Below are 24,991 nucleotides of genomic sequence, written 5' to 3'. Positions count from 1 at the left end.
TTATAATATAAATTCCTTTTTTATAATTATTATTACTAAGATTTTATATAATTCTTATAATTATAATTATATTAATAATACCCCTCGCTTATAAAAAAATTTATTAACTATTTTTATAATTCCTAAGCTTATATTTATAAACTATTTATTTAGTTAATAACTAAGGTTATTTATAATTTTATAAAATAGGGGTTACCCCTATAGCCCCTTTTTTTATAAACCTTAATTAAATAGATTAATATTATATTAATTTACTTATTATTAAGCTAATCCGCAATCTTATATATCCACGTCCCTTAATAATTTAAATTAATATTTACTTATTTATAAGGGATTAAAATTTTATTTAAAATCGGGGTTTTTTTTTTTTTTTTTTTTTTTAACTTACTAAGGGTTATATTTTAGTTAGTACTCGTATTAATAATTATTAACGTATTTAATTTTAATAAAAATATATTTAATTTGCGTATTAGTTATAATAAATCTATACTTTTATTACTTAATAAATTTATTAAGATCTAGGTAATTCCTATTTCTTTTTACTATCTTGCTATTACTTTTATTTTTACTATTTTTAATAATTATTATTACTTTTTTAAATTATTAACTATTATACTTATTAAGATCCTCTTTTTTATTTAATATAAAAGGGTAAGTTCTAATAATTCTTTTTTTAATAATAATAATAAACGTCTATATTATTATAAAAAAACGAAATAATTAGTCTTAGGATTTTTATTAGTTACCGATTTTTATTATTTTATATATTTTTAACTTCTTAAGCTTTATACTTTTTATAATTTTTAAATTACTACTTTTTTTAACTTATTTTTTTTAGAGTAGTATTTTAAAAAAATAATTAAAAATAAACGCTAAGTAGCTTATAAAAAAGCTAAATAAGCTATTAAGAACTAAATAAATAATTAAATATAGTTAGTAAAGTTAAGCCCTCTTTTTTATAAAATCGCGGGGCTAAAAAACTTATTAAAAATACTACTCGCTACTCGTATTAAATAGGGCTAATTATTTTAAAAATCCTTTTTTTAACTACTTCTTAGTACCCTATTTTATATTTTTTAAGTAGTCTTTTCTATAACTTAATTATTATTAAGTAATTATTACTTATTAATAATTCTTTTTATTATTTAGTTAATTTCTTAAAATTAGTAATTTCGTATTAAGAACTAATATAAAAAAAAAGTTTTTTAGTAGCCCTCTAAAAAAAAATTTTTCCCCCTTAAATCCTCGTTTTCTTAGCTTTTTTTTAAATTAATAATAATTATAGTGGGAGGTTATAAGACTATTTTAAAATAGCTACTTTTTTTTTAAGTTAATTTCTAAAATCCGTAATACTCTTAGCTCGATATTATTAAAACCTCTAAATCCCCTCTTTTTTTATAAAACCGTCCCTTATATTATATTTTTAAATAATATTTAAGGAATAATTAAGGGAGTTATAAAAAGATTATTTAAATTATAGGCTTATAATTATATTTATAAAATCTTTATAATAATAAACCTTTTTATATATTATAAATTTCTTAGTTTTATAACTCTTATAAATTTATTTTTATTACTAAATAAGAATATTTATATTTAAAAATCTTTTTTTTTACTTATATAGTACTTTTTTATATTATATTATTAAGCTCGTTTATTATATTAATTAATTAAATAAATAATTACTATATAAGTATTTCTTTTTACTAATTAAACTAGTTAATCTTTAATTATAAGCCGGTTATAAAAAAAGTTATTTATTAAAAAAACTATTTAAAATAACGGTAAAAAACTAGTTACTTAAGTATTTTTATTAATTAACGTAGTTTAATATAATAAATATTAACCTCTTGTAAATAATAAAAAGTTATAATTACTTAATTCTATATAATATTTAAAAATTACTTCCTTTTTTATTTACTTTTATAAAATTAATTAATATAAATCTCTTATTTTATATAGTATTAAAAAATCATTTTTTTTACGTAATAAGATACTTTACTAATCTATAATAATAAAATTTAATTATTAATTAGTATTAGTATCCTTATTATAAAGTAGTTAGTTCGAACTATAGGTTAATAAAGAAATTAATTAAATTATATAAACTTTTATATAAGTATAAAAAAAAGGTTCTAATTATAAGTTAAGCTAGTTATAATAATTATAAATAGGGCCTCTAATTAGCCCCTGCGCAGTTAGCCGTATACTACGGTCGAATTGGACTTCTAATCCGATAGTTTATATATCGTTGCTCTAATGAGGTTTATCTTTTAAACAATTATTACAGCACGAGGAGTACCGAGCTATGCATACTCTTTACCCAGAATCGTAATCTTCATCCTGGTCTGAAATGGCATGTAAACGTAAGTTTCTAACTAGTGAATCTGGATATCGGCAGGCTTTTCGGCTCGGGTCAAGGAAGCTTACCCCACTGGGAGGCTTGTGTGCGTAATGTCGATCCCTCTTCTTTTCGGATGACGAATGTCAGCCTAAACAACAGCAGAATTTTGAGCTTCTAATTAAACCTCCCGAAAAAACAAAGTTAGGTTTCAAATTGTACATGAGAAAGAAGTCTAGCCCGGAACGTGATTTTGAATTTGCTCGCGAGGCTCAAAATCGTTCTTGATCGGAAGAACTCTGCTGCGTCGACTCTACCGTCATTCGCGGGATCGCTAAAGGTCATCTGGACGGTGATATCTGTGTAATGAAAATATGAAAGAAACCGAGAAGGCTGCGATGTCACGGCTTTCGAGCAGTGGCTACCCTTGTGGGCCTGACTGCCTTTTCCCCTCTCATGAGATCAAACAGAAGTAACAGAAGTATGTGTGGCACCGAAATGTAGCTACAGGCCTCATCTAGACACTGTTCCAGCATGCTCGAGGTGTGTTTGTGGTCAGTTACCTACCTAGTCCATGGGGAAATATACCTCAGTCTCTGGTATTCTCGTTTCCGGACGCTTTATCATGGTCGAGATTGCCTGCTTGCTGAGATACGCAAACTTCAGCGAAAAGCGATAACTGCCTCAACTTGAATCAAGATGAGTTGCAGACTATGCCCGCTTGCAGAGAGCTATCGTTGCGCATCGGAATGAAAAGTATGCTCTCGGAAGGGATCTCTGAGATGATCTTGCCAAAGCCATGAATCGAGCTATGTTGATTATTGAATCACACTGAGTTCTGTTTGTCTGATTACACCACGCTGGGTGGCAAAACGACACTGAGTACCTCAGGCATGGCCATCCCTGACCCAAACTGCAACGGTCACTGGTCAATTCGGAAGCTTCTTTACAGTGTATGACTCCTCGATTCACTATGGAATCAGCTGGGAGTAATTTACGTGTTTCTGACAAAAGTCTAGTGCCAAAACCTCTGCAGCTTCTCGACTACCTTGCGATGCAGTCACTGACCAAAGCGCGTCAACGCCCAGGCGTTTCTTGGGCACTGAACTGTCTGCGGCAATAATTCCGACTTGTCATTGCCTTGACTCCGCGACGGCCTCGCAATTACTTCTCTGAACAAAGAGGGGAATACGGTCCTGCGTTTGACCATGGCTACTTCTTCGACTCGAGAGAAGAAACCTCCGGTCAAGATTTCGAGGTTGAATCATGACCTCCGTGAAACACAATCGGCCACGGAGTGTCTTCTCAACATCTCTAATCGGGCTCGTCGAATAATTAACCCCGAGGCATCAAAGCTCGGCACCGCTACACTCCCCGGTAAAACTCGGCCACGTGTACGCCCTACCAAAGCCGGCCGAGAAAAAGTCTCCGTGCGCCTATCACCTACCGCATCTCCCACTCGACTCGGCACCTCGAAGACCTTGTGTTTAAAGTTTCTCATGTCATCTGTGCTCCTCGAGACATCGTGGCTCGCTCGACGCCGAACGTGACAAGGTATTCCCAGCCGCTCATAGTCCATCCAGCGGCCACACTGCCCGACCCTCGGTATCTACGACCTGTTTACCCGCCAAGGCTGTCGTTCTGCCTCGCAAGTCTGCTCGGTCTCGCTCGCTCTCGTGTTTCATGGCACCGCGCGACACGTAACTATGGGATTGACAACGCGCCCGTCATGGACTTGGCGTAATGCGTGCCGTGCGCTCTTTTTTCCGTTTGTAAAGAGTACGCGGGGTTTGTTTCCAGCACTGGTTCAACTAGGTATGGGCCTCTGGACTTCTTGGCCTCCTATGTTTCCTGGCGATAACATTTGGTAGGCACCCATACTCGTATAGAATCCGAGGGATATGGACTAGCAAGCCAATAGCTGTCATATGAGTATGGTCTCTTTTGTGCCAGGCCATCTTGAGCCTTACGTCCCTCGGATCTTTTGGGGCGCAGCTTGTAAGGTTCAATGGTGCGGCCGTCTGAACAGCAGCAAGAATTCAAGCTTGTCCAGTCCCTTGAACTCTGTCCTTGAGTTAGCAGACAATACAGATGGTGCGACGGCTTGCACGTACCTAAATGCCTCTTTCGCGGTGTAGTGATCCCACAGAACTGGTTGAGGCTAAAACCTTTCGCCGAGTAAAGTTCGTACCTTGCAGCTATCGAAGTAGGCACGATGCTTGTTCGACTACCTACACGACTTTACGGATTTCAAATCGTAAAGCCGGCACCGGTATATCGGATTCGTATTATAGCAAAGGATGGTCTTCAAAGCGAGAGGAGTATTTGGACCCATGTTAGCACCGACGCTGTCGACGTGTCGGCGCCCTAGATCGGCAGGGAGTTCACAGATCATGGACTCCTGGCCCCCAACTTGGCATCTCAAGTGCCATGACTGGGAAGAGATGACACTGGCGTACTTTCAACAAGAAGCTCTGATATGAGCAAGTTTCGCAAGCGCTCCTGATCGACCTGAATGGCGGGCGTGGGGGCCCTGCTCTAGCTGAAGAGAGTGATGCTAATGAACATTGGACTAGTCACAGCGCTATGAACTAGATCCTCCATTCGGCCAGACCTCGCAAGGACAGAACAATCTGATATTAATGAGGCGAGACCGAGACCTCTATCGTAGAGTTGATTTCAACTTGGTTAGAAGAGTCAGATAGATTCTATCCTAAAGGCTGGCTTGAGGTGCAGAATAAGGTTGTGCCGAAAGGTTGTTTGGCACCACGACAAAACGCCCATGCAGGGAGATCCCTCGTCCGGACACTTGCCAATTGAGGGGGTTTGCAGATCAACCGAGCGATCACTCGCACAGGCGGGAAAAAGGCGCGAGTCATCGGCTCGGCGTTCCGAGACTGCTCCTCTGTTTACTGACTTACGCCGAGTGTAAGTGGCCTTTACAAGTAAACAGTCCATGTTAGCGTTTAGAGTTCTTCGTTTCACGAAAACCGTTTTGTTCTATGGATCTTGGCTCCAGACCTTACCACAACACTATTTTAACCTTAACAACTAGTCGCAATACAAAGGGGGTAGACTAACAGCCCCAAAGTCTAAGTCGATAACCGCGTCATCTAATGATGGCCGTCCGTTTGCTATGCTTGCATGAGGCTGTTGATCGAGGAGTGGGGCTATCGTCCGACTGAGGATGTAGCACGGCAACATGAACTCTCATGAGTCGGCAGATCGTGGATCATTCATCGCTTCAGGCTTGAGAGGGCAGGTGTCACTGCGGGATGAAATGTGGCTGGCGTCGATTATAAAAGGATGAAGCCATTCCCTTCCTCAACGGCTTTCTCTTTGTTCATCAGCTCACTTGACTGCCATCTCTTGTATCAAACTTCAGCTTCTCCAGCTTGCTCAAACACTCTATCAATTCGTCTCTTACAGAAAGAACACCAATTCAAATTTCTTCAAATCTAAATCATCAACCGCCAAAATGCGTTCTTCAGCACTCTCTTCCTTGCCACCTTGAGCGCTACCGGTATCGTCACGGCCATGCCCGTCGCCCAGCCTCATGATCTGACTGCGCTCGCCGGAGAGGGACTCCAGGATGCTGCCCCAGTTGAGGCTCTCGACATTGAGACCAACATTGAGACCAGAGAGGCCAGGGGCCCCAACACTCCGGCTGATGTCGCGAAGCACGACGCCAACCACAAGAAGCAGGACGCTGGTAACTGTGGAAAAGGCTGCAAGGACTCGCTTGCCTCGTATCACTCGCAAGCCTCCAAGGATTCTAAGAACTCCAAGAACTCGAAGAATAGAAAGAACGGTCGCCGCGCGGTCGAGAATGCCGAGAATGCCGAGGATGCTGAGGTTGAGGAGGAGGTTGAGGCTTGAATTAGTCGGAATTAGCCTTGACACTGAGATGGTCTTGTTCTCGTGCTGGTAACGGTGCAATGGAGTTTTGGATACACGGGTTATACAGTACAAGCTGTGGCTAGAGCTATAAATAAATGTTTACTTCTTACCTCACGTAAGTGCTCACATACTTGATCGCAGCGGGATATTCACGGGGATTGGTTGGCGGGCAGCGCGCAGCTTGTGAGCCACGATGCCATTCCGTTGAAACGAGTCTTGTACTCTTGTTTAAGTAAGGATCTGCCTCATGCTTCCTACTTCCTCTCCATCTCCCCTTCGACTCTCGCCATCTCCAGCCTATTCAGGCCTCATTCACTCCAAGGCAGTGGTGTTGGCCGCTAGCCAGTGCCCGAATTCCTGAATGATGTTCATCGTGTCATACAGAAATGTGTGAATCTGCCTCGACTAATTAGCAGCTGTTTCCGAAAGGCACATATGCGAAACCTACGAAACCCATCCCGGGGAGGAGGGGAAGAACATCGCGACGCTCTCCAAGCCGCTCGTATCCAAAGTTGGCCTGCTGCGCAATCGTAGTGACTACCATGGCCGAGAGAAGGATGCCACGGATTTTCATCATTGTGACTTGGTTTCCGATTCTTCGAGAGTGCGGTTTTATGTGAATGTCGCGTGATAGCTGATGTTCGACAATTTGACGATTTCGAGACACTTGGTTCTGATGTTCTAAACGCGTGTTTGTGATAATGTTTGGCCTGCTGATCGCCAAAAGAACACCCTGAGGTTTGGAAAAATACAAATTTTGCAAGTGGTGGAATGTTTTCCCGCCTTTTGAAGGCATCTGCTTAGTCGTCGAAACTCAGACCAGTGAATCACTGTTCATTGAGCGCGGGGCTTGCAAAGGTTGCGATCCGGATTTTGCACGGGAGCGTCTCCCAAAGAGCCAATACCTCATATCCATGGCCAACTCGGATTTGAATGTATCAAAACATCGCCTACAGTCATTCGACTTGGAAGGAATCCTAACTTGAGTCATCTACTAGACAGAAAGTGTAAGTACCTACATAGAAATCTGGATGTCGCGGACTGGTTCTAGATGCCAAACAACGCATTGGTCACGGTGAGAATGAGGCTCTTTGACTTAGCAATGCTCAACAAGACACACGAAAATAAGAAGAAGAAGAAGCATTTTCAACCAAGGACAAGGGTGGAGGATTTCGGTTCCATACGCAGCCAATCAAACCTCCGTGTGGTCACCGAAAAGCTGACAGGTTGCCTCAATCTGCCTGTTGACTGTGCCCGAGACAGCAACCTTCTGCAGCTAGAGGTTTTGGGCCTAGTCGAGCTCCTCTTGTCTTACACCAGCTTACACCATACCGCTTCAGGCCGCAGATGGGCTTTTTCCAGATCAGTTTCCCATGAGGCACAGCCGCAACGCCATGAGGCAGCCAGGGGCTTTCCGCCATTTCCAGGGCAGCAAGCACCAGGCAGATTCGCATTGAGATGGGGCGACGTAAAATACATGGCCTCTATGAGACTGGACCTCGAGTGCATAAGTGCCATGATCGCCGACGCTCCGCTCTGTCCTTGTACGATTCGAGAATTGCGTATAGCGACTTGAACACAAGCAGCTGCAGTGTGATGCCAATACACAGGCCAAGATGCATCTCAAAAACTTCACCTCCTTTACATCGATCAAAGAAATTGTTCGTTGTAAACGCGTCAAGCAGAAATCCAAGCGTAATGAAAAGAATCGGAAGCGTAGCAAATCAAGGAAGAACAAAAGAAATAAGTTTGTGTTGTCCAGTCCTTTCATGCACTCGGGTTCCATGTTCACTCGACAAGGAGCATGTTCGGGTCCACATTCAGGCTAACATTTGACACACCTTAGGGAGAAAAGGTTCGAGCCTAAAAGCCAACATGAGGCCCAACATCAATTCTTAGATGAGGACTCGGAAGCGCAAGTTCCAGACCCATACTTGGCTTGGAACCTGGCGAGCATTGCACCGAAAACTTTCGCACAGCCGCCCCCGTGGCGAAGGCCAAGTCATCTAGACGACGCGTTACATGTCGACTCAGCTGAACTCTGTCATCCAGTTTTCGAAATTCCGCCTTTCAGCCACCCATCTCCAAACCCGACTCGATCTTCTACCTTGAGCTCATTCTTGAGCAGCAGCGGAACTTCTCTGAGTTCTGCCACATCAAAAATCAGGTATCTATTCCGACGTCGACATTCAGATACTGGGATTCCAAGGCCATCGCCACTTTCACGGCAGTCGGAAAAGCGGAACTCCGTCCCAGGTCTATCGCCCACCTTCCCCAGGCCCATTACGGAAGAGAGCCGCCAAGAAATCGTGACTCCTCAAGATCAAGGGGCAATCATAAGATCCATCGTACCGAAACAGGAAGCATCGAGGCCCGCTGGAGTCATGGCGCAACAGCCTGTCGACCTCAAAGCAGTACGTGAGCATTTTAACGCACTGAAGTCTACATCAAAAGCCTTCGTAGACATCTGGGATTCGAAAGTGTCGCCGAACTTCGATCAAGATCTAAGAGATATTGTCGGATATGATTGCGGCTACGTACTCGGGAACCACCCTGGCAAGGACAGCGGCACCAGAGTTGTCGAGGTTATGACGCCCAAGGAGCTTCCTGGAGACACCAGTAACAAGATCCGGAGCAAGATCTTGTTGTATTTTGCGGAATCCAAAGAGCTTCAGGACACAATCACGGTCGAGTTTTGCATCGGGCATGTCGGGAGTGCTGCAGGCGCATTCGCTTCGAGTCAGGACGCAGATAACGAGCTGAAGAAGCCTCGAAACTGTCGCAAGCACAGCGAGAGACTGCTTGGGGATTCTGTCAGCTTTGAAGAGAGCGATTGCGCCGCAACCCTTGGACCAGCTATCAGACTCGGCGGCTGTAATGGCTGGATTGTCAACTGGCATATGTTCCATGGTATTGAGAATTGGAAAGAGCTGGATAATCCGTACCCGGTGCCGCGCTACGGTTTGTTCCACCCAGCCTACATTGATTGCAACGAGGACGAGGGACCACTACAGATTGGGGAGCTTCAGGCTTACTCAGGACGGATGTACAGAACAACTCGTCCATCGAGATCTCTAAGCCATTTTGCGCCAAGTGTTCAGGGAGAATGCAAGCCAACTACGCAAGTAGTTACGGATTGGGCCTTTTGCAAAGCCGAGAAAAATGAAGTTCAGAACTGTCTTCGATATGCACCATCGGGTATCGAGGTTGATGATCGTTCGGACCCAATCCCAGGAGCCTTTGTGCAACGCCCCCAACTGCAGATTGTCCAGACAACTGGCCGAAGTAGTGGATTTCGATATGCTGTGGTATGCGAGACACCTGCCAAAGTCCGCCAATACCCACATATGCCTACCCGGGAATGGTGTTTGATGAACCTTGGAGATCTCATGCTGGTCGAAGACTGGAATTCCGAGGGTCCCGGCGTGTGCGGTGACTCGGGTGCGGCCGTAGTGCACGATGAGACGGGAGAACTGATCGGCCAAATATGGGGTCGAAATGTTTACGAAGGTCACCGGCAAACTCCCAGGGTGACATACTTCACACATCACTGGGACATTTTCGACGATATCAGTGAGAGATATCCCACTTTGGAGGGCCCCTCCCTCATCCTCTCGAATAGAGCGAATGTAGGAGATGGAGCTCCCAACCCTTCGAATGTGGAGGCCGACGAGAGGACTTTAAATCCATCGCGACCGCGGAGCCGGGCATGTTCGTCCACGGGTGGTGCCGATGGAGTAGTTGAATCCTTCTCTCAGTCAACTCTAGCACAGAGTGTGACCAATTCGATAGGATCTGGTGAAGGCAAGGCAAAGAAGACCGATGTTGGAAAGGCTTTGGAGGGCGAAATGGGATGCGGACATCGAGACTCTCATTCCCGTAATGCTGCTAGAATCTCGGCGGATGATGACACCGATGTACTGGTAATGCGACGGAGCTCGGCGATGGTGACAGCTTAAACCTCTTTTCTTTTTCTTCTTGAAGCTTTTTAGATCGCAAGCGTCGTTTTTTTCGAGATTTACAAAGCTTCGTATCCTTGCATACTCAAGTCAGCTAACCGATGCCATGCATCAAGGCCCAACTTGAATCCATTGATGCTGTGCCAATACCTTTTATTGATTCGAAGCGCGCTCAAGAATGTCTTTTGTGGTGTGATTCCTATCTCATCGGACCCGGCGAACTCAACTGTTAACTCCCCGACTCTCCGACGCGGAGTGGAGCGCACGGCGTTGCCGGAGGAAGCTTTCGCCTAAGAGCGATGTTATCGGGAATTTCGGGTGCGGGTTCTCATGCAAAGCTAAGTCGTTGTAGAGATTGCGCTGGCTGACTCGAAATACCCTGTAATTGATGTCTTAAGGCACCCTAGAACCTAACCCGGCCTGGATGGAGGAAGACGCATTCGATATTGCGGCCTCTCAAACTGCTGTTTGAGTAGGTACTTAGCTCCGGGATTCGAGCTCCAGCGTATTGAGTAACGCATAGAGCATCTCCATCGGTGATCTGAAAGAACTCGTGTACGAAGATCTGAAAGGGCGACGAGCGACAAGTGGAGGAGGGATCATCCGCGAAGCCGTAATTTAAGCTCGGTGCCCCCCTTATACGAAGGCGGTACCGAAATTGCAGCATGCGCTAAGAGGGGTTAAACCGAGTAATACGAGAAGATGACCATGGTATTTTGGATACTTGTAGGTTGAAAACCGCAACATAATCGTCAACTTGAATCCTTTGCTTCGTACACCGATTCGATACTCTAGCAACTCGCCATCATGAAGGGTTTCACCAAGAGCGCCGGATATCTTGCGTTATTAGCAGCGCTGGTCAGCGAGACCATCGCTCTGCCAGTTCAAGATGCGCCGCTAAGAATCGAGTGGCGATCCCTGTCAAGCGCCGCAAAAGCAGACTACATCAGCGCAGTAAAGTGCTTAGATGGGTTGCCGTCAAAGATCGGTCTCAAATCGTCGCGATACAACGACTTCCCCTATGTCCATGCGCAGCTCAACAATGAAAGTGCGTCCTTTCTTTCCAGGCGTCAACATTTGGCATCATGCTAATCAACGATCGCAGTTCATTTTGTCGCTCAATTCCTCCCCTGGCATCGGTACTTTGTACACATCTATGAGACAGCCTTGAGAGATGAGTGCAGGTACACAGGCCCAATGACCTACTGGGACTGGACCCTTGACTCTGAAGACATGTCTAAGAGCCCCGTTTTCTCCAACGACACCACCATCGGATTCGGAGGAAACGGCCTGAATGGCGGTTTAGTCTCACCAACGCGACCGAACCCGTTGACCATGTGCGTAATTGACGGGGCTTTCGCCAACTTTACCGTATCGTACTATACAACGACAGCGCTCTCGCATTGTCTGAATCGCGGTTTCAATGACGGTATTGGGGTGAATGCCGGCCCTTACGAAGGCGGCTTGTACTCGCTCGAGAAGATCTCAGGAATCATCAAAACCTCTAGCAACTTTTCTACATTCGCGACTACTTTGGAAAACGGGCCCCACGGTGCGATTCACTCAGCCGTTGGAGGAGACCTGTTCCCTTCGACATCTCCAAACGGTAAGCCCTCATCACCTACGTCATTCGGGCACCTAAAGACTAAAAGAGAGTACAGATCCCTTATTCTTCCTCCACCATGTGCAGATCGACAGACTTTGGTGGCTTTGGCAGCAGGCTGATCTCACAAATCGGATGCTGGACTTTTCGGGACGAAGGAACCTGCCCTCGGGGGAAGCTGATACCCGGCCAGCGTCTCTGAACGACACGCTGCCAACGCTTGGCTTGGCGGCCGATATCCCCATTCAACAAGTCATGTCAACAACGACAGACTTGCTGTATTACAAGTATTAGTGTAAACATTTCAAGAACTACTTTAGGGACAGCTGTTCGAACTGAAAGCATCCTGCCTCTTAGTGCTCACGGCGCTTCACTTTCAGCTGCTGTTGGAGGGCTCCTGCAGGAATCGCTGCTTATCCATGCAACCACAGGGGCCCATTCCTTGAAGGAAATGGAAGAAGATAAACCTATGAGATGCCTGTGAATTGCCTCCTGATGTTGCTTCGAATCATCCTAAGGACATGATTCGCCTGATGTCTTTTGCGCCCCCATCTGGCCCTTGAAGCCACCCAATGGCGAGCGGTATGCAACGTGGCAGCCTAGGGGTGCAAACGATCTTTAACAAGAAAACAGTTCGCATGTTATCGACGCGCTCAAGCGATAAAGCTGAACCGTAGACCGCAGCCGTTTGACAATTTTCGCCACAGGTCTTCGGCAGGGACATTGATATCAGAAGCAACTTTGCAAAGTTGCAGAGCTCAGGACGTCAAGATGATCTGCTCTTGTTGTCGCCACGTCCTTGAGCTCAGGAAGGACTACGCGCTGACCAGTAACGAGCGAGACGGCGCGGATCACCTCATACCGCATCACCGCGATAGCACAAGTCTGACGGCGTCTGTGGACGCTGGATGTTATATTTGCAATCGGCTTTGGGCCGCTCTGGATATCGAAGAGCGATGCAAGGTCAGGCAGTCAAATGGTGAACCGACGAAACGAAAGACTCCAGCAACCGAGTCACCTCTCACCTCGGTGTTTTGGGAAGACGGAGCAGCACTCGCATATCCCCGCGCCTTTTTACTACAACTCACTTTTGACCGAGGCAAAGTTGTAGATCTAGAGAGAAATCCAAGGAAAGGGTTTTTCCGCGAAACTGTTCTGCTTCTTCCACAAGAATGTATGTTTACCTGCTGCGAAATAACACCTCTTGACTTCAATTATGCGTCCTCGGATGTTGATCTTAAGACATAGTCTACGCGTCTCAATACCAAATCAAATCCCACTCCCGTAGTACAAGATCCGAAGGAACCTTTCATGTCGCACAGAGATGGATTACGGAATGTCTAGCTGAACACCCACAATGCGGTGCCAAACCAAATGCATCTACCACTACGCAGTGGTACCCCAGCCGCCTCCTAGATACAGGACCTCTAGACCAGGAGAGCTCAAGTTGCCGACTCGTCCTACCGAACATCACCCCTATCCAAGGCTCTTACGCGACACTCAGTCATTGTTGGGGTACGAAGGAGTCTTTCAACCTTACAACAAGCAACTACGCACAACTACAGCAGGAAATCGCATTCGACACCCTCCCTCCCCTGTACCGTGACGCCATGGAAACGAGTCGTCGCCTTAACATTCGGTACCTGTGGATCGACTCCCTGTGTATTATTCAGCACGGTGATGACTTCGTTGACTGGAAACAAGAATCAATGCACATGGACAAGATCTACTCGGGGTCCTTTGTCAACATTTCAGCGGCCGATGCCCCAGACGCGAACCACTCCCTCTTTCACGACCGCAATCCCGATGCTCTGTGTCCGCAGATTGTAGAGCTTCCTGTTGGTTCACAAACTAATCGCTTTCTCTTGATGGACTACAACTTCTGGAGGACAGAAGTTTCCAGCGCGGTCATCAACACAAGAGCCTGGGTGCTCCAAGAGAGACTCCTCTCTCCTAGAGTGCTTTACTTTGGTCAACGGCAGATTCTATGGGAGTGCCATCAAAAAGAAGACGCTGAGATTTATCCGGAAGGCTTACTGATAGACCTATCTCGATTTCCCAGCCGGTTCAAGGGCTTCTGTCACAACCAAATGGGTTGGAGACCCCGGGATCACGGCGATCTGTCAAAGTACCATTACTGGTGCAACATTGTGAATACCTACACTCGAGCTAAGTTGACATTTCCCGGCGATAAGTTGATTGCACTTTCAGCTGTCGCGAAGGCTATGAGAGTGTTACTTCAGGATAGCTATGCTGCAGGGATGTGGCGCCGCTATCTAGAGCGGCAACTGATGTGGTCTGTCGCTGTCGGCGAGGCGCAAGCTAGGCCATCAGTCTACCGGGCCCCAAGTTGGTCTTGGGCGGCGGTAGATGGACACATTACTCCGGGTATCATGGACGTCGAAGCAGTGGAGATGTTGATCGAGGTACAGGATCTACATCTCGACTATGTTACAAGCGATACAACAGGCCTGATCAGCGGTGGGTGGCTACAGCTCTGGGGGTGCCTCAAGAAACTTGAGCTTCTGCCCGATGCCTTGTTCAGCAGTCATAGCAACAACTACGAGTTCTTGATGATGATTGTTAATGGCGTTTCGGTCAGTGTCCGCGCTGATTCAGTCATGAAAGAATATCAACCACACGTTTATCTCGATGACAACCAGCAGTGGGTCAGCACACAGAACCATCGACCGGAACTATTCTGTATGCCAGCGAGAACAAGACCAGGCAATGACGGAAGCATCTACATGCTATTGCTGCAGCTTGAAAATGGAAAAGACGGCACCTTTCGTCGCATTGGAATCGCCCGCGGTTGGGGCAAGGAGTTGAGAGAGAGCTTGCTAGCAAGCAATGCGGAAGAGAGTACCTTGCCGTGCGTAAAGTATGAGGGAGGTCGACACCTAGTTCGGATAGTTTAGTTGGGCGGGGCCACCATAACGACTAGACGCTGTGCACAAGACGAAACAGTAAGAGCCAAAGACGATACGATGGGCATCATGGGCATCTGCAGATAGAGGATGAATGGAAGAAGTAGATCACCATCCTGAGCGATACAAGATGAGACAGTGCATGTGTCACTCCAACTTCCAGTAGTTGGCTTGATAGAATGTTACCTTAGTTTATGTTGTCTCAGGCGAGTTGGTGACTCGAGTTGCCTGAAGTCGAGATAAAACCTACCCACTGAGATATAGTCATCCTAAGCACTCTGCTAAAGTGCTTTAAGTACACAACGAAGTCTGCCCGAATTTACAGGCTGAGAAAGAAGAGGTCACAACTAACGTAGCAAGCACGCACGACAGAATGCATGGATGCTACTCAATTCGATTGTCGAAAATAAGGCACTCATTTAGAGTTGCTATAAGCTGGGGCGGACGCTGCACATCAGCGGGTATTCGAGGTTTTAGCGCACAAAACAAAAAGACAGCCCATCGGCACGTCTCGGTCCAACGACTGTCGCCATCCCACCCCAGCGAGCACGACATCAACAAAATCCCTTTGGCTTTCCTCTTTCTCACCACCGGTTCACTTGGCACTGCAACAACGCCGCACCGCAGGGCAAACGACCAGCCCCCCTCGATTGACTCCACTGCTGTCTTAGTTGGGGCCCCAGGCTCTCACCTAACTTGAGAGGACTGCCAAGCAACTTGCAATGAGGGCCGTGTTCAAAGGCCCCAAACGACCTTCCATAACTGGAAGGCCTTCGGACTGAAGTCACTGAACCTCTGGCTGCGTTCGCCGCTGCCCAGACAGCCCAGCCTGCTGACGCTCTCTTGGCGGCGATGCTCATCTCACTTGACCTGGCCACTCCAAGACAGATACGCATTTTCAAGGCGTAGAACAGCACTGATAACTGGCTGAAGCTATCCTCGCGAGCTTGCCGGCATTTATGACGATTCAGCCTCAAGAGGCAGCTCAGGGAGCTTGAGAAGCCATAGCGACCATCACCTCGTATCAAGAGTGTCAGCCACGGCGGCACATACTCCCGAGACAACACCCATGCTCGATTCCTTCTGGAAGCACGCAAAGTTTTTAAGATTTGGCTGATTGGAGTGGAGCAATGGATGTTGGCTCATGAGGCTATTTTGTGGTTTCCGCAAGATCTGGTTCGTCAGAGCTACGGTGACCCCCGAGACTCATCAACATTCGAACCTCGATAGGTCGCTTTCATTAACCTTGGGTGCTCTTTCTCTCGCCCGTCTACTCCTTGGTGTCCCGCCGTGCCGCCCTCGTGGTACCAGGCAGCGAGTCGGTTCGCAGGTCGAACCTTGCGTGACGTTACAGTGCCATGACGTGCGGGGACCTCTGCAAAGCCTGGGATGATCACTTTCACCGTTTGTCTTGGGTTGCGACGCAGCAACGCAGCATTGCAGCCGTTAGCTGTCTGCGAGGCAGGGACACATATATAGCACCCGTCGGCCTCTCGAAGAACCGCCCGCTTGCCGATCCGCTTGTGTTAGCTTGGAGCTCTACACATTCTTTCATTGGAACTCCTACCGGCAGTGCTTGCCAGCACGTGAAAGCCGTGTATATCACAAGAACTCGAGCTCGGCCGAATCTCACTTCCCGCGCCGACAGCAAGCTATGAGTTCACCACTCAAATACGATCATCATGTCGGGGAGGACCGGCACGTCGTACGTGACGATGCTTCGGCGGAAGAAGTAGGAGTGGTCAAACAGCAGGAAGTTTACGCCTTCGATGAGTCGCGCAAGATTGGTGTTACTGGCGCGGTCTTCCTCATTCTGAATAAGATGATCGGTACCGGTAGTAAGTAACAGACGGTCGATCACGATGAGGATAACACTCACACCCCGTTTCTCAGTCTTCTCAACTCCCTCCGGTATCTTCCAGTCAACTGGCTCCGTCGGAGTCGCTCTCATGCTATGGGTCATCGGTGGTGTCCTGACCTTCTGCGGTATGAGCGTCTTCCTCGAATTCGGCCTCGCCATCCCTCGATCCGGCGGCGAAAAGAATTACCTCGAGCGCGCCTACAAGCACCCCAAATACCTAGCGACCTGCGTGCTCGCTTCGCAGATGATTCTTCTCGGCTTCTCGTCCGGAAACTCCCTTGCCTTCGGCCGATACATCTTATTCGCATCGGGATCCGAGTCCCCGGATGGTTGGACCGCCCGCGGCATTGGTATCGCTGGCGCCACCTTCGCCGTCGGCATCCACGCCATTACACCTAAATGGGGTATCCGCCTATTCAATGTCTTGGGCGTCTTCAAGGTCATTGTCTTACTCTTCATCGTCTTCTCCGGGTTCGCCGCTTTGGCTGGCCGACGTCGCGTGCCAAACCCCCACAACTTTGACAATGCTTTCCGAATCGAAGAGGGAGAGGGCTACGGTAACGGTGGTGTCTATGGATACGCGACAGCTCTGCTTCGCATCATTTACAGTTACAAGGGCTGGGAGAATGCCAACTACGTTGTGGGCGAGTTGAAGAACCCGCGCAAGACTCTGGCTATTGCTGCACCTCTGGCCATCGGCGGCGTGACAATTCTCTACGTCCTTGCAAATGGTGGGTTCACTTCACTACTCAAAATCGGGGGGTTTGTTTGCTCGTCGACTAACCGTGGTTTCTAGTTGCGTATTTTGCCGCCATCCCCAAGACCGAGCTCGCCACGTCCGAAGTCATTGTTGCAGGTGTCTTCTTCCGCAACGTCTTTGGTAACAGTGCCGGTGCCAGAGCTCTTCCAGCGTTCGTCGCCATCAGCAACTTGGGAAATGTGCTTGCCGTCAGTTTCGCCCATGCTCGGCTGAACCAAGAGTTGGCAAAGGAAGGCCTCTTGCCATTCAGCACCTTCTGGGCATCCAACAAGCCATTCAATGCTCCGGCTGCAGCCGTACGTGCCCAGAATCTGCGTCACATGTTCTCAAGCTAATACACTACTAGCTTTTCCTCCATTGGATCGTTACTGTCATCGTTCTTGTCGCCCCTCCTGCAGGGCCAGCTTACAACTTCATTACAGATCTTTACACGTATGTCTAGTCCCTCAAGTTGAGTAACAACTAAGTATTTACTGACACATAAACAGATATCCCGGCGCATGGATAAACGCGTTTGTTGGGATGTAAGTTGTCCTGGGAGATTTACTTCATTGATATCAGCTAACATGACAACCAGTGGTCTCCTTTACCTCCAATGGAACAAGAGAGAGAACTGGACATCACCTTGGCACACCTACTTCCCCATCACCATCCTCTATGTCCTTGCCAACGTGTTCCTCTGCATCGTTCCCTTCATCCCACCCACGGGATCGTGGACTGCAGAGGGTTACCCGTACTACGTCTTCCCAATTGTTGGGGTGGGCGTGCTCCTTCTTGGCGGTGTATACTGGGGTTTCTGGACCAAGATCTTCCCCGCTATTGGTGGCTATAAGGTCGTGGCCGAGAGGACTTATGACGAGGAAGGTCATGAGGTTATTCGATACCGTAAGGTTAGCACAAAGCACGGCCATTCAGGGCCGATTGATTGAGATCTTGGCCCGTAGATAATTTCAATGGTTGAAGCCGCCATGGTTACAACTATTGTTCTCGTGTCACATTATCATTGCCAGCTAATACCCAAATATGAACGTTCCTAATAACTCGAAGCTGTGGTTGGTCGTAGTCATGCTGAGGGCGTGTATTGGAACAGCGTGATGTGGTTGAGTGAATATGAATGCAGTCATGATCATTGACTCGAAGTACTCGAAACATGACAACAAAACTTGACATTGGAGCTTCGGCTGTACGATTGATTCAGCGTCACATGTATATGTGGAGGATACCATAATATAAACTTCAGCTTATCGATCGATTGTCTCAAACACTAATCGTACAGCTCCTAATCCAAACGCCGCGCAGTCCAAAGGTGATCGCTAGCAATATTTATTCAAGGCGCTTGTCCTCCAACCCCTCGGTGTCACCAGGCTCACGGTACTCGCCAGTCGGTTTAGCACCCCGGGTACGACCTTCCACGATGTTGCTCTTGTCGATGGCCTCCTTGTCATCACGCTCTGTAGAATGCGTCAGGAACTCATGCTATGTTCCCTGAGGTAGAATTTGGACTTACCTAGCTGAGCATCGGAGTCGGCAGTCTCAGCATCAATAGGGTCCTCGACCTTAGCATCATCGCCGAGGACGCTAACGGGCTCACGGTCACCCTGGCGGGACACGTACTCGTTGTCCTGAACATCTCCGGTGGGGGCTTCGGAAGACATGATACTGTTGGGGATGTTATGTAAAACTGCGTGTATTGATGTTGGGAAAGCTTGCCGTTTACTGGGCTTGTGATTGTAGGGTGTTGTTGTTATTGATGTTGATGAACTGCGAATTTCTCACCACATGTCTAGGGCCCTTTCCTCAGTTCATATACAAATCCCTCTTCACTATCAACGATTATCATTGCGATCTAAACTGCAAACACCATAGTAACGAATGTTGAGATCATTGTCGAGCTCACAGATTGTCTGTAAGTCTATGACGCTGTCATTTACGCGTAGAAACGCGCATCAAAGGGGCTCTGGCCTCCCTGGCGCATAACCACCGTGCAGAAATCAATTAAAGTCGACTTGCACGCGACATGGAGCAAAGTGTCCGATGGCCCCCTTAAGCTAACGGCGCCACGTTTGATTGCAGAAAGCATCTCAAAGCGATGGTCCAGCCGACTGGCGCGCGTTGATAGATCTACCTTAGCCTGATGGAATGATGGAGCCTATGGCAACGAGCGCCAGCCGCCTCATTAAGGTGCCCTTAGCATGGGAGAGTGGCCAAATAAGACTACTAGGTATCCGTACGGGTACCAGTAGTCACCATCGCTTCAGCCTCGTTCCCGGGTCTTGAACCCCATCGATCGTCCCTGATCGATCGCATGAAACCCGATTGGACAATGGACGAAAGTCATGATGCTTTTTGGATTTGGTGGAAGCCTAGCCCCCGACTTTATTTTCGGTGAGTGCGGGGGCCGCATCGGTATAGCTGATATCGCACTATCACTCTTCAACATCTTGAGCTCTCGAACTCATGTTCAGCTGGGGCATTAATCAATAGAAAACGTAAGAGAGGCATTTCAGAGCTTTTGAAACGAATCTAGGTTGAAATAGGCTCATCTATGGCTATGGAGAGTTGACTACCGGCTTTACCCAAAGGTCTGGTCATAGAGGATAACCATAGACCAATCTACTCACCGAGATCCCTCAAGGCCTAGAACCAACTGAAGACCTCACCGAAATAAACTCCCTGCGCACGATCGGTCTGACATCATGTCGTGTTTCGCTCAAGTGGGCAACAGAAACGGGTGCGCGGGCCGCATCATATTGACGTCTCCCGTCGCCCCAACACACCTCAGCTGCGCACCGAAACAGCAATGATCCTCGGGCGTCTCGAATCTTACATCACCCCCCTTCACCAAAAAGCAACCGGGAAACTCTGGGGCGAGCCTTGAAAGCAAGATTCAGCCTGCCGAGTCGGGTACCAAGTGCCAGCAGAACGAGTGCCCAGTGATACAAGGTTCCCCCGGTGGTGTGAGTTCCAGTGTTCAAGAGCGAGCAAATTTGCTATCTCATAATCAGATAACTCCCCACTGACAATGCTGCCTTTACTTCCGTGCTTTGATTTCTTCCTTATTCACACAAAACATTTGGATGATCCACGACAATAATACCAAGAATTCCGACGTTCCACAACCGTCTTGTTCTTCCCCACCCTGGCTCTTTCAGCGCTTCTATCGATCTGATCGTGCATTTTCAGCCCCCGGGCGCAATAAAGTCAACTCGTCACTATCCAGACTAAAGAGGGACCAAAGCGAGCGGCTTCATCGGTAGCCTGCGTCTCCGCAACGCCCCCGCGTCCCGAGCCTTTCCCATTCCGGCCCTTGTCAAACGAAGTCCAGGCACATCCCACGTGCTGATCGTGATCCGTATCAGATTCCGCCCGTCATGCCACGCCAGGAACGTCACCACAAAGAGCGCGTTGTCTACGACGACGACCCATACTATGACGACTACGAGCGTCCAAGGGCCTCGCGCCGCGTTTCTCGTAGCGCACATGAGTACGAGGCCAGCGGTGGTCACCGGCGCAGCACTCGCCGCCACGATTCCTACAGCCCCGTCGGCCCTGCCCGCGCCCGTTCGGAGAGCTATGGTCGGCCTCCTGCCCGAAGGCACGATACATACGCTGAGTACTCCGACAGCGGAGATGATAGGCCTCGTCGACGAGGCCATGGGCAGAGCAGCAGCAGTCGTCGGAAGGATAGCAAGACTTCTCGGTCATCGAGAGGACCAGAACGCAACGATTCTGACAAGGCTGCAATCATACAGGCTGCCGCTACCGCCGCCGTCGTGGCGGGCGCAAGTGAGGTATGGAGGATGAGGAAGGAAAAGACGTCCTGGTCTCAGAAGGGAACGAGGATGGCGACGGCTGCGGCTGGTGCTGCTGCCATCGCGGCTTTCAATAACAATACCAATGGGCAGCACGGCTCAAAAGACGGTGGCGGAAGCAAAAAGGATACTATTCAGGCTACGCTGGGTGGCTTGCTGGTGAACCGACTGGCAAATGGGGTAGGCAAAAAATAACGGGAAAAACATCAGGCGGAATGAAGGCACCGGTGGAAAGCACGATAACAACGAAAAGCCTCCCCATTGCTGCCATATGAAGGGCTATGAGATTTATGATTATTTAGACGTCTTACGACGGGTCATGGATACCAGGAGTTTTGGGTTTATTTTAACGTTATGTTACCCTCCTTGATATGCGATAATTCTTCGTGTTGTCCTATGAAAGAGTTGCATCTCGCTGCCCCCGCAACTTCCCTCGACTTGATCGTGAGTTCCACTTGTGTGCTCAAATTGCTAAGGTGTGCGTCCACGATCGGAGTTTTCGTCTTAATTTGAGGTATCGGTGTGAAGTGAACTGTGTTCAAGGATTTGATCACTAGGTCTCACCAATTCGCCAGGATGACGCTGCTCTGAAGATCAAACTCAGGGTCACCGGATACGGGGCCGTCGAGAGTCTATCAGTTGAACGATAAACTCGATTGGTCACACAGGGATGGTGAGGGTAGTATTACTGTCTTTCAGATCACCTGGACAAGGATGAGTATCAGTTTCGGTAGATAAGATCGGGTTATAGAAACAAGCTTTGTTCCAGGAAGCCGAAAGGGTTCAAATGTCCTACGCATTGCTTCTCGATATTATCGCGGGAATGTAGTCTTTAGCAGATGGCCTTAACTAACAGAAAGCATAATTCGTACCAAATTCTGAGGGTTGGATTAGCTGAATCTGCGGCTCGGCGACGTTGGCTCTTCTGATGTTCGAGGCTGTAGTATTACCCACGAGACTGGATATGGGCTCAAGGCAAACGACGAAATTGACCAGCACTGGATTCCAACCCATCACCACTTACACTGCTCAGGTTGACAAAGAGGCTAAAAATTAAGCAACTAGATCATGAAGGACCCCAAGATGAGCTCTGGGTCACTAAAATTATGAAGGTTCCTCTCGTGAGGTGTTTCACCATGGCTTTCAAGCACATGGAGTCCCAGTCCAGCCCGGAGTGTAACCCGTCATCGACAGCTCACCCGCATTAGATTCAACCTCACCCTTCCATCCCATGTCGACTGATCCGCCCTTAGCGAGAACATAATTAGCCGCCTGGCAGCGGAGCCACCCGTTGATAGCCGGGTGGTTGCACTCGGCGTGATCCATGAGAGCGTTCTTGAGGCTCATGACCTGGTTCAGAATTTTCGAGTGCTCTTGGTGAAGTTCCCGATTGCGAGCCTCGGCGGTATCTTTGGCTGACTCGAGGTCGGCACTCTGCTGCTTCTGCTTCTGCCAATTGCGGGCCGACGCTCGCCTATGACGTTCGCGGCCGAGAGCCGGCGGCTGTGTGGCGGGAATAGTACTATGGCGCCTCTGCAAGATTGGCTTGCCAGGCGCCTGTTGAAATTTCTCGACAACATCGTTGTTCGACTTTCTCTTCTTTTTGGGAGGTGCACGCTCCTCGTCAACTTCTCGCTCGTCCATTCCTTCGCTAGAAGCAAAACTTTGACGACCTGTAGTCTCTCCACTCGCAGGAGATGTAAATCCATAGGATGAATTGATGCTGGTCGGGGATTGTGTAGCAGATGGGAGGGAATAGACCATGGGCATGCGTGGCTGCAGCAGACCGGGAGCATTGGAATAGTCCCAGAAAGTCGAATCCATGCCAGAGTCTAGAGGGAAGTACGGTGTTGTAGGTTGGAGGTTAGTTGAAGTCCACCAGTCGACTGGGCCAAACTCTATGGTGGGCTGAGTATTGCAGAGGTTTCCGTGAAGTGCATTTGAATCCACGGGTATCGCATTTCCGTCCATGCTGTTTGACCGCGGACTACTAGAGCTCGAGATTGTATCGTTGTAGTAAGTCATATCCCTCGGCGATACCGGTACATCAAATGGATTCGTAGAACACCGTCGTACCATTGAGTCGTAAGATTGTATTCCACCCCATGATGGGGCCTGGTAAGCTACAGATACCTCGTCGTGGACGCTCTCTATGGGCTCGCAAAGTGAAGCGATAGAGTGGTTGAGCTTCGTGTCCAGCGAGGTGGTTGGTAGAAGCATCATAAGCGATTTGTCTTTGTCATTGGGGATTTGTTCAAGAGCATCTGAGGGCAAAAGGATGTTGCGACAGTCGATGCTTCCGTGGACCGTATCAAACTGGACGCCGTAGTCCAAACAAGGTTGGGGTAGCTTTGGGCTTAGCGATGAAAAGGCCTCCAGAAAGACGCGAGGTTGATTCTCAAGGCCTGCTGGTTCTTGAATTCCGGGTTGAAGCTTGTCCCGCGGTCGAATATCGTAGTTGTAGTGTCCTCCGCAAGAGATATATCTTGAGCAAGGTTGCTCGCCATCACACTGTATTTCAGTCAGACTAGACTCGGGAGTAAACCTGCAAAGTTTGTCCATAAACCTACATTAGCCTTCTGTTGTCGACAAATATCGCAAGCTTCCTTGGTGAAGATTACTGGTTTACTATGGTTTCTGTTCTTCGATGTTAATTTTGGTTGAACGGTGCTGGCCATAGCCTATTTCTACAAGTTAGAGGCGCTAGCGTCAGTCAACGTCTAAGGGGGTAATAACTTACAACTGCAATCAGGTTGGTCCTCCCGGCAGGATTCGGTGTACTTGTGATCTCCCAGTCGTTTTGATCGAGTCCGCCCGTGCTCACTGATTTATCACCACAAAGTTCTGACAGCTTTGCGTCTTGCTATCAACTCTCACATCGCTCGAGACTCATGACGATCATGGGGATCGAGCGAGATCGTTTCTCGTTGTCCGCCGGCTTGGACTTTCCGTGGTTTTATGAGATCCCATGTAGGCGACGGATGATAGTTGGCTTGGAGCCGCTGCTTGCCTGCTTGAGGATCAGCTCAGGCGGCCGCTTCTTAATATGTGTCACTGCCATGGGTTCACAGGCTTTCCCCGCAGAGAGTCACAGTCCAGAAGACCCTTGCCCCCAACGCGGATGCAGCCGCAGGTCAACAGCCGTGAAGCGATGCAGTGCGACGCTACTCTTGCTGCTGGTGACTTGCGAGCTGCCTAACGTACATGTAGCGCCCCTCCATTATTGACAGTTGGTATTCAGACAGAGATACAAAATGATCTTGTAGTCTCCCACAGCCAACATGAAGCCTGGCCACATCTCCCTAGACTGACAGTTTGAGCGACAGATCAGCCTCGTCCTATCATGGGCTCGCATTCCAGCGCGAGCCCACCGGCACATCAAGCTAGCAGTGACAATCTCCAACTTGAGGGGGGAAGCTCTGTTTACTACGGAGACATGTGCCTACTCTAGGCGGTTTGAGGGAGGGCGTAGCATGTGGGAAACGAAGAAGAAATGGCGAATTTGGGCGAGAATGACGTCCAATCGGAAAGTCAGGAGAGCGATCTTAGTGCATGTTGCATTTCCAATACGATCGCTACAATTCGCGAGGGCGTAAAGAACAACGGAAGGGTCTAGACCTTCTGCAAAGACCATTCGCAATGGTCTCCAGGCTAGTTCCATCGATATGAGAGTGCAAGGGACAAAATTGTAGGTACTCAGATGTACTAGAGCAACAACAACGCCGCCCAGTACCGTCGTCCCAATATCGAGAAAGAAAGTCTGGCTACATTCTAGACCATTCATGGTTATATCTCCGAGGAAGATCTGCAAGAGCCTGAATTCCGGAA

General features: G+C 48.0%; 8 protein-coding genes across 8 annotated transcripts; 5 read left to right on the top strand and 3 right to left on the bottom strand.

Annotated features, from left to right (window-relative positions):
• Nucleotides 1–5,878: 5,878 nt before the first annotated feature.
• Nucleotides 5,879–6,220, top strand: CTAM01_08063 (uncharacterized protein; the record flags this gene model as incomplete). The annotated part of the gene is made up of 1 exon (XM_060524084.1): nucleotides 5,879–6,220. One exon carries the CDS (start codon nucleotides 5,879–5,881, stop codon nucleotides 6,218–6,220), a length of 342 nt encoding a protein of 113 aa, XP_060381250.1.
• A 333-nt stretch (nucleotides 6,221–6,553) lies between these two features.
• Nucleotides 6,554–6,818, bottom strand: CTAM01_08062 (uncharacterized protein; the record flags this gene model as incomplete). The annotated part of the gene is made up of 2 exons (XM_060524083.1): nucleotides 6,554–6,637; nucleotides 6,690–6,818. The coding sequence occupies 2 exons, from the start codon at nucleotides 6,816–6,818 to the stop codon at nucleotides 6,554–6,556; spliced, it is 213 nt and encodes a 70-aa protein (XP_060381249.1).
• Nucleotides 6,819–8,625: 1,807 nt separating this feature from the next.
• On the top strand, nucleotides 8,626–10,200 carry CTAM01_08061 (uncharacterized protein; the record flags this gene model as incomplete). Its single annotated transcript, XM_060524082.1, has 1 exon — nucleotides 8,626–10,200. The coding sequence occupies one exon, from the start codon at nucleotides 8,626–8,628 to the stop codon at nucleotides 10,198–10,200; it is 1,575 nt and encodes a 524-aa protein (XP_060381248.1).
• An 807-nt stretch (nucleotides 10,201–11,007) lies between these two features.
• On the top strand, nucleotides 11,008–14,837 carry CTAM01_08060 (uncharacterized protein; the record flags this gene model as incomplete). The annotated part of the gene is made up of 6 exons (XM_060524081.1): nucleotides 11,008–11,248; nucleotides 11,306–11,806; nucleotides 12,322–12,385; nucleotides 12,511–12,910; nucleotides 13,198–14,684; nucleotides 14,771–14,837. The coding sequence occupies 6 exons, from the start codon at nucleotides 11,008–11,010 to the stop codon at nucleotides 14,835–14,837; spliced, it is 2,760 nt and encodes a 919-aa protein (XP_060381247.1).
• A 1,373-nt stretch (nucleotides 14,838–16,210) lies between these two features.
• CTAM01_08059 (amino acid permease) lies at nucleotides 16,211–18,280 on the top strand (the record flags this gene model as incomplete). The annotated part of the gene is made up of 6 exons (XM_060524080.1): nucleotides 16,211–16,568; nucleotides 16,624–17,322; nucleotides 17,388–17,647; nucleotides 17,698–17,783; nucleotides 17,840–17,875; nucleotides 17,929–18,280. Coding segments are annotated over 6 exons (1,791 nt in total), but the record flags the coding sequence as incomplete, so codon positions are not given.
• A 394-nt stretch (nucleotides 18,281–18,674) lies between these two features.
• Nucleotides 18,675–19,006, bottom strand: CTAM01_08058 (uncharacterized protein; the record flags this gene model as incomplete). Its single annotated transcript, XM_060524079.1, has 2 exons — nucleotides 18,675–18,802; nucleotides 18,859–19,006. 2 exons carry the CDS (start codon nucleotides 19,004–19,006, stop codon nucleotides 18,675–18,677), a joined length of 276 nt encoding a protein of 91 aa, XP_060381245.1.
• A 1,716-nt stretch (nucleotides 19,007–20,722) lies between these two features.
• On the top strand, nucleotides 20,723–21,358 carry CTAM01_08057 (uncharacterized protein; the record flags this gene model as incomplete). The annotated part of the gene is made up of 1 exon (XM_060524078.1): nucleotides 20,723–21,358. One exon carries the CDS (start codon nucleotides 20,723–20,725, stop codon nucleotides 21,356–21,358), a length of 636 nt encoding a protein of 211 aa, XP_060381244.1.
• Nucleotides 21,359–22,306: 948 nt separating this feature from the next.
• Nucleotides 22,307–24,065, bottom strand: CTAM01_08056 (uncharacterized protein; the record flags this gene model as incomplete). The annotated part of the gene is made up of 4 exons (XM_060524077.1): nucleotides 22,307–23,674; nucleotides 23,734–23,844; nucleotides 23,904–23,986; nucleotides 24,041–24,065. The coding sequence occupies 4 exons, from the start codon at nucleotides 24,063–24,065 to the stop codon at nucleotides 22,307–22,309; spliced, it is 1,587 nt and encodes a 528-aa protein (XP_060381243.1).
• Nucleotides 24,066–24,991: the final 926 nt, after the last annotated feature.

Source organism: Colletotrichum tamarilloi, assembly GCF_030869305.1.
Source record: "Colletotrichum tamarilloi strain Tom-12 chromosome Unknown Scaffold_27.1, whole genome shotgun sequence".
In the NCBI taxonomy this organism is placed as follows: Eukaryota; Fungi; Ascomycota; class Sordariomycetes; order Glomerellales; family Glomerellaceae; genus Colletotrichum; species Colletotrichum tamarilloi.
The sequence above is the reverse complement of the archived record's forward strand: the minus strand, read 5'-3'. Positions and strand labels throughout refer to the sequence as shown.